Source organism: Alosa pseudoharengus, unplaced genomic scaffold (genome assembly GCF_046254945.1).
Source record: "Alosa pseudoharengus isolate Yale_2024_CS ecotype anadromous, Long Island Sound unplaced genomic scaffold, YU_APseudo_1.1 YU_APseudo_1.1_scf_22, whole genome shotgun sequence".
Classification (NCBI taxonomy): Eukaryota; Metazoa; Chordata; class Actinopteri; order Clupeiformes; family Clupeidae; genus Alosa; species Alosa pseudoharengus.
The window spans coordinates 9,873,547-9,887,167 of record NW_027468680.1 but is presented as its reverse complement, the minus strand read 5'-3'; the positions used below and the strand labels follow the sequence as shown (position 1 = coordinate 9,887,167).

The 13,621-nt window shown below is 44.7% G+C and overlaps 1 protein-coding gene across 1 annotated transcript in view; it reads right to left on the bottom strand.

Annotated features, from left to right (window-relative positions):
- atrn (attractin) overlaps nucleotides 1-12,169 on the bottom strand; it is an 86,492-nt gene extending 74,323 nt beyond the window's left edge. Inside the window, exon 1 of the mRNA XM_076300460.1 lies at nucleotides 11,707-12,169. Within this exon, the coding sequence (XP_076156575.1) occupies nucleotides 11,707-11,960 (254 nt within the window). The 5' untranslated portion in view covers nucleotides 11,961-12,169. The remainder of the gene's footprint in view (nucleotides 1-11,706) is intronic.
- Between the last annotated feature and the right edge of the window lie 1,452 nt (nucleotides 12,170-13,621).

Genomic DNA, 13,621 nt, shown 5'->3' with positions numbered 1-13,621 from the left:
CCGGACTGTCCTGCTGAGTGAGCTAAACTCAAGTGCTCACACAACCCAAATCTCCTGTAGGATCCAGCTTGCAAATCGTCCACATTATTTACTGACCGATTTACAAGAGGACGCACACCAACTACTCTGCAGAACTTGCTCAGATAAACAAATCGCCCCTAATAAAAGTCAGAACATTTTATTGAGTGAAAGCAACCAGGCTAGATGTCTCTGACAGACTGGTTATTGAGGTTTGTAGGTCAGAGGCTATGGTAATGATGTGTACAGAGTGCACAGGGTGGATAAGGATGTTTATGTCCTATTAGGACTCATTCTCTGCTCATTCCCTAAGGCAGGGGTTTTCAACCAGTGGTCCGCGGCCCACTTGGGGTCCATGAGGACATTGCTGGTGGTCCCTGACCATGGATTCAGTAATGTAGCTGCAATGTGGGAATCAGTATTTTTATTCAGTGGTGGTCCTGGGGTTACGTAATTAGTCAGAATGGTGGTCCCTGGTTCACAATCAGTTGAAAACCCCTGCCCCAAGGAATCTGCTCACCTCCTAAAATCATTATGTGTGAGAGAGGGACTGTGTGACTAGGTATCTAGTCGAGCTAGTAAGAAAGTGTGTGTGTGTGTGTGTGTGAGAGAGGGACTGTATGACTAGGTATCTAGTCGAGCTAGTAAGAAAGTGTGTGTGTGTGTGTGTGTTTTATTACAGGTTGTGTGAGATGTGTGCTCATCCCACTGGTGTAACAGTCTCACAGCACATTGTTAGTGGGTACATCCACAACACTAATTACTGTATATGCAGCCAGGCACATCATTAATACAGCCCCTGTCCATAGAGATCTGCAACAAAAACAGACAAACACAAAGCACTGGAGACTTCAATCTCTCCGCTGTCTCCCAGTCTCGTCTATACACACACACACACACACACACACACAAAGAGAGAGAGAGAGAGAGAGAGAGAGAGAAAGAAAAAAAAAAAGAGAGAGAGAGAGATAGAGATAGAGAAACACATATAGACCCACACACACACACACCCAAACTCACTTAGCCTACTCTCTCAGATTCACACCATATCACACAGCTTATGGATGCAATATGCCTCATTAAAGCCCATTAGGCCATGGTGGTCTGCCGTTCTGTGCTCAGCACCAGGGCGGAGAGAACAGGATGCAAGCACTGAGGCGGAGAGAAAGACAGAGAGAGAGAGCGAGAGAGGAGAGGAGTGGGGGAAGAGAGGAAAAAAAGAGAGGTGCAAAGACATGGCCAAGGGCCCAGAGGGTGACATCAGGGCGGTTTTGAGAGTGACGCGACACCCTTCAGCGAAGAAAACCACAGGAGGAGAACGAGGGGAAAATAATCTCCACGTCATCACAGAGACTGGCTCCTCCACAAGCCCATAATGCACTGGGCCAAATTACTAGGTGTACAACAACAGCAACAGCAACAACAACAACAACAACAGACACAGGTCTCTGCAGGTACACAGTGCTCGTGGAGGGAAAGTTTGTAGACTACAGTTATCTTCTAAGAGAGCCAGTCAAAATGCTGCCTCTACACTGAAGGATAATGTGGGAAGGCAACAGAGCTCTGCACTGATACCTTCTCTGATGATCAAATCCAATTGGCTGGAAAACCAAAGTGGTTGGGATGTTTCTGAGATTATGACCACTTTTTTCTTCTAGTGAGGAAGACACTCAACAAGCCACAGTTTTCTCCTAGCGACACAAAGCCCACACAGGGCTCCTAGCAACACAAAGCCCACACAGGGCTCTTTCAAAGCACTTATTTGAGATGATTTACCCAGAGTTGTCACCAAGCCACATATTAATTACGTCCAGCATATCCCCTCATCACTCTGGCCACAAGTCACCAGTCCAGCCAAGGTCAACTACCTCATTTGCTGCTACACTCAACTGAGCAGCAGTGTTGTTATGGCAAAGGTGCTCCTTCAGCTAACTAGCTCGATCGAGTTGTCATAGAGACGCTGTGTTCTGCTCAGAGACTGTTGATGTTCTTCTAGAACAGAGCATCATCTGGAGATGCATCAGTGCTGCGCAGTCTCTGGACTCCGATCACTATGATCGGCAGTGTGTCTGTCACATGAACCATGAATTCGGCTGCCTTGAGATGCTCTGAGTATGTACGGCCTCCCGAAGAAGGGCACAAAAAAAAATAAAAAATAAACACACACACATACGGCACAGTAGTGCCTCACTGGTCTGGTGAAACTCTGCACTCTCTCACCCCAAAACCCAGACTCAAAACAATCATCTGATTGGGGCCCTCAATCACAATTCTACATTCTTTAACAAACAAAGATTCCAACTGCTTGTCCAAATATTTGGCCAAGAGTTTTAATCAGCCACTCACAGTTTCACTGTAGCGCCCGTGTGCAGTGTGCACTTTTGGCTTGCATGACTCAATAACTGACAGAAGCAAATGCTACCGACTCAAACAGCCAGCGACAGACTTTCATTTCAAGGGCAGTCACACTGAAAATGCCCATGGTAGAGGCCTTTTAAATGTTAAATCTAGAGGAGCCAGTCTCCCAGGGTGGTTGGGGAAAATATGGACGGTATGTTGTGTGATAAAAAAAGTAGTTTGATCAGGAATTATTTCTTACAATCCAACCCTGAACCAACTTCTCCCTTCTCAGGGAGAGGCCTGAGGAAGCAAACCATATCAGCGTGTATATGGAGTGGATTAAGATAAAAATCACTATAGTATGTAGGTCCCACTGCTGTCGCAGGGAGTTTACCGATATAACTGTTTACTCTCACAGGGAGTTAACTGACATATAAGAACATGCCTGACGAAGTACACTGCCCAAACAAGAAACATAAAACCACGCCCTTACATTTTTGAGAGAACAATGGCACTAGGAAACCGTGTGTCATAGCGCAGGTCTGAATAGGAGTGGGAATGCCTAGCGTAGCAGACAAAGAGCTAATAGGCTAGCATGTGGCGCGTGGGGACCGCCGTGCTGTACTGTACTGAATCTGATGTCTCCAAGTGATTCACGAGCTTCACGGCATCTTCCCTGTAAACTGTAATTCAGTTACGGATTCATGTGTGTGTGTGTGTGTGTGAGTAAAAAAAGCAGAGAGAGAGAGATAGAGCGAGAATGCAATTACATATCAGGCAGTGAGACAGACCACCTGAGGGTTCAAGGATCCCTCCACACACCTTCTCTCTCTCTGTCTCTCTCTTTCTCTCTCTCACTCACACACCATAAAAAGAGGAAGCAAAATCAAGCTAAACAAATATCTCCTTTGGGCTAATTCACATGATCCTGATTTACTCATGAAACCACACACACAAATAACAGTATAACATATGGCTCATTCATCACTGGGCTTTGTAAACAACCCAGGCTTTATGAAGTATTGCTGAACCTTTAACAGACATACCTTCCAGGAATCGCACTGGTCAGTATGAAAATCAACAAAGACAAAGACACTCAAAATACCTTAAATCACATTAAGCTTTTGGTGGGCAAGTGCCTGGCCTGATATACACCAGTGTTTCCCATACATTGACTTATTTGTGGCGGCCCACCACAATATCAACATTGACCACCACACAATGATTTTCCAGGTTCTACTAAATTGTGCTTAAATCTGGTTAGCATCATAACCATGCTGCGCTAATTTGCTAAAAACTGTTGCATTCAAGTTAATTCTGCAAACCTACCACCACAAATAGAATTCAATTATGTGGGAAACACTGCACACACACACACACACACACACACACACACGCGCGCGCGCGCACACGCACACACGCGCACACACGCACACACACACGCACACACAGGCACACACACGCACACACACACACACGCACATACACACGCACACACAGTGTGGTAAACACCAACACAACGCCAGCCACTCCAGGGCACAACTGCCATTCCAGTCCAACAATCAGGACACTGCCTTTTCCAACTCCAGACAAATCATTTGGCGTTGCTTTAATATCACCCAGACAGAATCCATCGGCTAATGAGATGGCAACTGGTCTTGAGGAGAGCAGATCACAGATCCGGTGCTGACGCAACAGGTAATGCCAGAGGTGCATTCAAATGTATATGAATGAACAGAGGCAAATGACCATTCAGGCTGTACACAATTTTTTAGAACATTGATTGTTTATTTGTTACAATAAAAAATCATTTGACTGACAATTTCAACTCTAACCTCATCTATTTTTTATGTTTGTAGAGGACTAGGCTACCTCCTCAGGTAAGGGAAAGCTGTTTGAGAATTCTGAGTGTCATTGGCTTCATTTAGCCTGGATACTAACTCTGACTTCGCAGAGAGTCTGGCCTAGATCCATAGGCTAACATTTATTTCCTGGTTGATGGACACTTGTCTGAAGTTTGAAATCATTGGAGTTCAATCACTAACATTTGGTAATGACGTATGTTAACCACGGGGGACACAACGATAACGATAGGCTTGCAACTTAAACGTAATCGCTCTCAGGAACACCCACTGTTCACTGGTCGGTTCAGAGACAAGTTGCCGAAGTAAACAAAGTGTGGAGGCCAGGCTAGGCTTCATTGGCTGATGTGAACTAACCTCTATGGGTCAGATTCATGTTGGACTTCACCCCGTTGTGGTCATGGCACGCCTTCTTCTGAACCCATATCGGGCTTCAGTAATGATGGCCCTGCAACACCATGAATTTTTCAGCACTCGGCAACGTCGTGGCAACAACGTAATTCGAGTGACAGGCAGGCGGGCTGGCGACTGCGGCCATCCAGGTAACTCGAGTTCATGTCGGCCGCACAGATTTGAAGGGTGCTCGGAGCTCCGTGCTTCTGCATAATGCACGGCACGCCTGGCTTCTCTATCTGCATATGTGAGACCGTCAGAGTGTGTGTGTCTAAGCGAGCAGTGAGAGAGAGAGAGAGTGAGTGCTGTGTGTGTGTGTGTGTGTGTCTGTGTGTGTGAGGATGTATCTTGGGTCAGTTCCCCTTTCCAGTGTGTGGAGTATCAGGCATGTGTGAGTGCTGTCTAAACACTGAAAACATCTAACGCAGGAGTCCAACATTTAAAGGAAAACAACAGAAGCCGTGTGTGCTTCATGGTATTCCACATCAGAATGGCCTTCATGGGTGTGTGTCCTTCACCAGGAAAAACCATGCTATTGTAATAACGGCCACTTTTAGGAACTCCCCTCATGACTAATTTCGGACCTCTCGGGGATTAACCTCTGGAATCGGGAAGTGTGATTAAGAAGAAGAACAATAACTAAAAAGCAGCCTCGTTCAGTTCTCAAGCCAGATGCTTTTTCTTACTGATTAGTCAACGACTACTTTTCCATGCACACCACATTTCGGTTTTATTCGGAATAATGACAATATTCCAATTGCACATGAGTCATGTAAACACCTTATTCCAGATGCCATAACCCGAATAAGGTCCTATTCTCCGAATATACTAAACTTTGAATCAACACCCCTAGCATATGCCTCTTTTAACTGGAATATTGTGGCATGGAAACACATTAGTTGGAAAATGCCCTTTTCGGAATATTAAATTACATCTGCACATGTTCGTGCAAGGAATTTTGGTAGCTTGCTTTGATGCCCTGTCACTTTGCAAACATAGTGAAAAGTGTGGCAAAAAGACGAGGTCAATTGATGTATTAAAACCTGAAAGTTTAAATGTCAAGATGGAATTTCTCGATGGCTGAAAGCATCGTATGCTCACAAACCCCTCAATCAAAGCGGCCTATTATACGACTAAAATGCAAAACAAAATCTGCCCAAATTTATTTTGTGGTCATGAATGAAATTCAGGTACCGAGCCCGTTGGGACATCATGATGCAGACACTAGGTACTTCTACTGCACGTCACTGCTTTACTCAGTACATGCTGATTAACATGTAAACAGAATGTTCCGTTTCTGCTACACATGGAAACATCTTATTCTGGACATCGCCATAACCAGAATACGGTCCTTAATCGGAATATGGTGTACATGGAAACATAGTCTCTGTTGTATTGAGCCATTCTTAGCCATGTCTGCCTCCACAGAGTCCAACTTGTTGCTTGATGCTGCTCAGCACTTGGGGCGTTTATGGAAATCTTCACTGTGTTTATCTAATTCATTCAATCCAGTTGACCGATTAAAATAAGACTGTAGGCTATAGGCTACAACCATGGTATTGTGTGGGGCCCTTGTCTTTTCCATGTGATCATTCAGACAGTTCACAAATTAGTTCTACATTAATTTCCTTTTAATCATCAGTTCAATAGTAAGAATTGTCATGCACTCTTTTTAGAGAGAGAGAGAGAGAGAGAGAGAGAGAGAGAGAGAGAGAGAGAGAGAGAGAGAGAGAGAGAGAGAGAGAGAGAGAGAGAGAGAGAGAGACAAATAGGCACGGGCACTGTCCTAATTCTGATGCCTTGAGGACAAACTGCCAGAAAAACACATGGCTCAAGGAACTAAGCACCCAACCCCACCCACACCCACACCCCCACACACAACACACACACACATACACACACACACACATCTCTTTCCTCAGGCTCTGTCGTCTCCTGAACAATCAGTTTGCAAACAACACAATAGGCTATATCCTCAGCAATAATTCTGTACCTCAGGTCCTAAAGACAAAGGGGCATCCGCTGGCTTGCAGACAGATTGGATTGGCCGGGCTTATTTCAGACACACGTCTCAGTCAGACTGCAGGATGTTCATCTAAAGGCTTAAGATTCAAAGACATTACGGCCACTCTCCTCCTGAACAAAACTGCTCTCATTAACTGGACAACGCTAAACTGAATCAGGCAAAGAAACATGTTGTGCTGCTGGCCTCCTCACAACCAAAAAAAAAAAAAAAAAAAAACACTTAAGTCATTACCTTCCGCCACCCCCTTGCCAAAAAAAAAATATTAGCAACCAATCCCTCACTTCCTGAAGCATAACAAAAAACAGGATGCAGATCTTTCATAATCCTCATCCAAAAGTCCATTTATTTGGACACACTCACTATAGAGTAGACTGGACCCACACCGGCTGCTCTCTACCCCTAGAAAGTGCTGACCATTCTAGCTACAGGGCCTTTACAGCCCCACTTCATCTCTCCAGACACGGGCTCTTGTTTTTATTTTTCCAGATGATCTTAGAGAGCGTGATACAGTATGGCATGCAGACCTGGTATGGCAATCTGACAGTTCAGTTAAAGTCCAAGTTCAAGTCCAAGGGGCATCTGGTCAAAACTGTCCTGAAGATTGTAGGTCATCCAGACCAGGGCTACATGCAGGCACTCTATGAAAAGTCAGTCCTCAGGGAGGCACTGAAAATTGTAGAAGACCCCTCACACATCCTGTACGAGGAGTTTGCCCTCCTACCCTCAGGTAGACGCTTTAGAGTACTAAACTGCAGATTAAATAAATACAAAAACTCCTTTATCCTAACTGCCATAAAGATGCTCAATGATAGGTAGCTGGCTACCTATATGTTATTCAGTGTGCAGCTCTGACTGAGTTGTTTTTTTTTGTAACTGTGGTGGTGTGGAGCTGTATGTCTAACTGTTGTTTTTTAATTGCCAGAGCTGTGTATGTGTGATGCAGTGATCGTGAAGCCCAAGACAAATTTCCCCTTGGGGACAATAAAGTATACTTTACTTTACTTACACACCCCCTATAAAACTCAACTGCTGACCTGTGCAATGCACTTCTGCAAAGTGTGAGAGCATGTATATATTTTGCATATAAGCCAAGTGTGTGTGTGTGTGTGTGTGTGTGTGTATGTGCACCTGTCTGTGTATTTAGTGTTTATACCGTATGTGTGTGTGTGTGTGTGTGTGTGTGTGTGTGCGAGTGTGTGTGCACCGTCATGGCAACAGCGTGTGTGTGTGTGTGTGTGTGTGTGTGTGTGTGTACAAATTTGTATGTGACTGTGAGTGTGTGATGGGTCATGTTCAGAGGCGGTTTATCGGCTAACGTTTCCCAGCGGCTGCAAATCACCCAGGTCACAGTCTGGCAGTACTGACCAGCTACTGCTGACCGGCTACTGCTGACTGGCTACTGCTGCTGCTGCTGCTGCTGATGATGATGATGATGTAAGCCACATGGGTTCTGTCAGGAGGAAGAGGACATCCCTGCACACTGCTAAATGTATGTGTGCGCCCTGCAAACAGCTACCACAGTGAGCACATGAGCCCACAGCATTTCACTCAGGCCATTTTAAAGTGGCCATCCGTATGCAAACAGACCATTACTGGCCAGTCAGATATTCATTAGCTGTGTGTTGAACACACTTCATTAAAAATGTGCACAAACCGTTTCCCTGCTGTCCGTTTAACGACCGGAGTGCATATTATGTAAAGCAGGCTGAGCAGAGGGTGTGTGTGTGTGTGTGTGTGCGTGAGCTTTTCACAAAAGTGTTGCCGCATACATTAGCTAACTGAGAGTACTACATACCTGTTGGCTGATAATTAGCCTATCCTGACTACACATGACAAATACAACCAGAGTCATGCATACTTTTGGTATTAAAACTGCAGTAAGGAGTTTTTGGTGTAACACTGACAAGCCAACTACAAAAAGAACAATGCAAAAGAAAACCATCCAGACACCAACAGCAGCATAGTTTGCACGCTGACACATGAGCTTGCTCTTGTCTTTTGGCAATATCATACTGTTTTAAATTTTCACTGGGAGGTCCAACCCAGATCACAGCAAATTATTTTGCGGACCCCTTGGCGATGGGTCGCAGACCCCCAAGGGTCCGCATACCCCACTTTGAAAACCACTGGCCTAATGGATAGCCTTAGCAGTTAGATGGAATGACAGGTGAGCTTAGAACTCGTTTCCTTCCAACGTGACAACATACCCAACCACAACACATTTGAGGATGATATCTGCTATAACTGCTTGCCATTAAAAAAAACATTTTGAAAAGCAAATTACAACATACAGTTGCTTCAAAGTTTTGCAAATGCTATGCTAAATATGGTAAAGCCATTCAGCAATAAGCATTATGGAAAATGTTGGCATCTGCGGTCTCGGGTGAGGGAACCACATCACAGGCCTGGATATTAAAAAAAGCATTTAGCCTAAAAGCAGTTCCGAGAAACCAACACAGCTCTGGGGGGGAAGGGCGTGGGAACAGTCGCCCACTTTGTCTGGACTTTTTTAGATGCTGCTAATTATAAAGATAAAATAATAATCAAGAGCGAGTCTGGCTGCGGCGAATTGTTTGAGCTCGACCGACCGTCGTTCTTTCTGCCTGGCCATGCCATGCCAGTGCTATTGTGCGCAACCTGGCATATGGTGCCATTCCTGCCACTAATCCTGGTGGAGTTGTGCCATACACCAGGAATCACAACCAGCATCCATGCACAACCTCCATATAGAATGCTGCAAAAAGAGCCACCAATGTTCAGCGGACAGATGACGACTCATTCCCTCAGCTGACAAACAGTTTGTAGCTTAGCAATGTGTTAGCTCCTCTCCATCTTGTGCACCTACCACTTAAAGACATGTGAAACAAACTGAAGCTACAGCCATTTTGCTTGCATAGAAACTTTCAGGTTGTTTTGAATTAAATGCATTGACCGACTAACTGTCAAGGTGGTGTTGTAGTGAACAAGTGGCAGTGAGTCGAGCAACTATCAAAATGGATGGACGGTCATTTTCTTTGTCGAGAAGCCCAGCGAATGGTTTTGTGATTTGTCTCTACAGAAGTGTGCACCAGTCCCCAGTTGCTCGTGCTAGCGTCTGTGAGGCATCCTCAGCTATTTAACAGAAGCCTGTGGCTCCATAAAAATCAATCTACCTGGACAGGAGAGCAGAAACTTCAAACACACACGGGGAGGAAAGAGTAGGCGCCTGCATGTGGTTGGACTTCCTGTGAGGCAGGAACTGGGCAAGCAGGATGTAGGGTGTGAGAAGCCCAAAAAGGTAAAGCTTATTCGCATATTATCATTACTGAAGATTCAAATAAGTTGTAACGGTCCATGGAGGTGTGGGTGGATGGTGGTAGATTGGGGCTTTCCACTGAATCACAGACAGCAGTTGCTATGCACACCTGATCTTATCAACGCTTGCATTCGGAGCCACCATGTCAAGTACGTACTTGCACTGTTCAGGCGAAGCAGAAAGTCAGCCGGAAAAGATCATTAACAGAGCCCGAGCCGGTCTGGAATCAACCTCCAGATATTAATAAGCAGGAAATGTAGACATGGTAATGGTGTCATGGTGCAGTGATAACACCTCTTTGTCAGCCCATCTGCCGAGAAGCGGTTTCTCAAACGATAACACACATTCTTATCTGTTTGAAAGCCACAGCTGGTGACTATGTTAGCCCATATACATTCAGTCTCATTTTAAAATGTGGCTTCTGCGGTGTACTGAAGCAGAAACCCCACTGTTCACACATGCGCAACTCAACGGGTGTAAAGTCTTTAGCCTGTTGGGAGTTTAGACTATGTAGTTGGACAATCCCATTGGCTTTCCATTATAAACCGAAACATCAAAAGTATCTGTATCAGAGCTTTTGTCCTCAGGGTCAGTAAGTTTGCATCAATGGTGTAGTGTGCCATCACGGAGGAGGAATACCCTAGACATCCTGCCATGCCACGCTTACTTATTTCCAATATGACTTTTCATCAGGACATGCCCTCCCAAATAAATATGAAAGCCTTCATTGTGCACACACTGTTAAGACACTTGGGAGAACTGCCCTCATGAGCAGATTTTATTTTTATTTTGATAAAATGCTTAAGGGTTCTTACACGGCCATTTCATTCCGCTGACAATTTTTCATCTCATGCCAAACTACTATTATCCTTCCTCTCACACAAACACACGAAGCCAGACAAACACACACAGACAGACAGACTAAACCTTCAGGAATTTCAGCTTTGGTCAGGTTTATCTTGCATGCCTTGCCAGCCCCCACATAGGACATGCATGCAACAGCAAAGCACAAAGTAAAACAACATTTCAAGAACAATTTAGTACACGTGAGGCAGGCTGCGTCAATTTCATTTTCATGATATGGTCAACAAGAAAGCTTTTTAGATAGGCTACTGTCAACAAATCCGTATTCACTAGGTGATAAGACCTGAGTGAAAAATGCTGGTCGTGACGACCAGTTCTGAAGAATCATCTTGTAGCCTGTCTCCCGAGGTTGTCTCATTCGTGTCGTCACGTCATGTTCCAGAATTTATGTCCCCTTTCCTTGAGTTCATATCAACAGAATTTTAGCATTTCTGCCTAATCTCTCTGTGTTTGTTGCATTCAGACATGTACGATTCGGCACTTCTTCAGACTTTATGGACCTGCATAAAACTATTACAGGTGTAAAATGAGAGAGCAGAACACCAAACAAGCCCTTCTTCACTGACTACAGTCCAGGACGTACGACTACGCTAGCTATCCAACATAAACTAAAATGTAAGCCAGAACTAAACAAGCGCGGATGCTAAAGCGTTATCAGTGCCAGTCTGAGCTGGCTCGTAGGCAGCGGTAAGAAGACTCAAAAGGTAAGCTAAGCAGCTAGCGGTCTCCTTCGCCAGTAAAATATTTTACACACAGAGTCCGTGGCCCAGCGAGTCCGCAATCACACCCTCTAGCTGGTCTCAGCAATCCTGCAAACAGCAATCACGCATAGCATGCCATACACAGGTGCACTTGTAGTCTTTTCTCCAGCGCTAGCCTACCTGTCACAACGTCTCGTTTGGTCTTACCTGAAGCGGCCGCCGCAGTGTTGGCATTGGTCCCCAACCCAGCCCGGGTCGCAAAGGCAGTTACCAGTGGCGGCATTGCACTTTCCATTCATGCAGGGCTTTTCGCATTCTTTTGCTTCGGCAAGAGACGGCAGTTGCATCAGAACTGCAAGGGCGACGAAAGACAGGAGCGTCCGCGACAGTGATAAACAACCCCTGGGCTGAGCTCGCTCCAGGCTACGGCCCCAGCAGGCCTCCCGAACCTCCCCAGCCATACTTGCAAAAATGGCTGCCGGTCCGTCGGTGGCGAGTCCGTTTGCCAGGGTATCGCTACCGGGCCTTCTTTCACGAGAAACGTGGGCAACTGTGTATGAAACCTTGTAGTGTATGTATTTAGACTACAGTAACCGTTAATGTTAAGTAAAAATGTCCGCTTCTCTGCTTACATCTTAACTGGTCCCACCACCAGCCGCTGCAGAGCGACGCATACTGACACCCGGAAATGACGTCTACTTCAGTTTACAGATTGACTCGGAAATGCGCAGAAATTGTTACCAAGTATCTCCTCCCAAAAGGTAGTGTAACGACTTGTTGTCAGTCTGAATTACGACTGAGCGTAAAACACACATTGGTTCAAATTAACGGTGAGATGTTGTAATTTTTTTTTTCATAGACGGGTGTGACATCATAAATCCCTCAGTAGGCTTACTAATTTCCTGTAGCCTACATCACATTAAATGAATGCATGATCGTTTGTTAATCTTGAGCAATTATTGTCCATGGGGAAAAAAATCTCACGGTCATTTTCTCGCCTCACGCATAGTAGCGGAGTTTCTCATTTCTTATAGGTTAAGAGCGCCCTCATGTGCAAGAAATAGTCTATGTCTTGAAAATACGTGAAAATATCCTCGATTGACACAAATACCGTAATAAATAGTCTTATAAAGAGCATGCATATATCCTTGATGAATATAAACTTTTAGCCAGTCAGAAGAGCAGCAATCACAAGCAAATACTGACATTAGCTTATAATGAATTGGGAGAATAGGAATGAGATGTAGCAGAGTATCATACTTTATTATAGTTTACTACATGTGTGTTATCTGTCTGAAAACACCTGATTTGCAATAATTATTGGAATTGAAAAATATTTTTGAGGCACATCTGTGATTTGTCTTTTTTTCTAAAAAAAAGAATAAAACGGCTGAATGAACATCCTCCAAGAGTGATGATTCCATCATTGTTGGTGCTGTGGTCTACTCTGGGGCCAAACTCTAAAGAGGAGAGGGACCATCCGACCATCAGGAAAGGCACCATTAATGCTGAAAGGTATATAGCCTGGAAAATCCAGACCCTGATAATCTAGAAAGATTAAGGGTCTGGCAAAGAGCAATGTAATGGCCTAACTCGAGGGGCGGCAACAAGCATGCATGTACAAATCTCACTGCACGAGATTGGATAACACTAGACCATGTTTACTTTGAATGATTTCGGACTTCGACTCAATGGGATAATACTACGACCAATGTGTACTGTCCTCCACGTTGCAGCGCTGTCTTCATCAGTTTAGCTGGTTCCCAGGAATGTTGGGGAAAAAGTAACGTGCATCTCTTTGCCAGAGTGTCTCGCAGAGACAATTCTATTGTGTTCTCGCGAGAACTCTGGATTTCCATGGTAGAAAGGTGTACACATATGCCAGACAATGTCTTTTTCAGACTTGCATATTTCAGCAAAACAATACCCAACAACATACTGCACGTATTATTATAGCATGGTAAATCCTATAATCATAGGAATCCTATATCAGGCAAGAATGGGAAAGCATTCAACTCCCAAAACTCCTCAGTTCCCAAACGTTTACAGACTGTTAAAAGAGATGCTACACAATGGTAAACATGGCACTGTCCTAACTTTAAGATGTTTTTGTGTTGCTGCC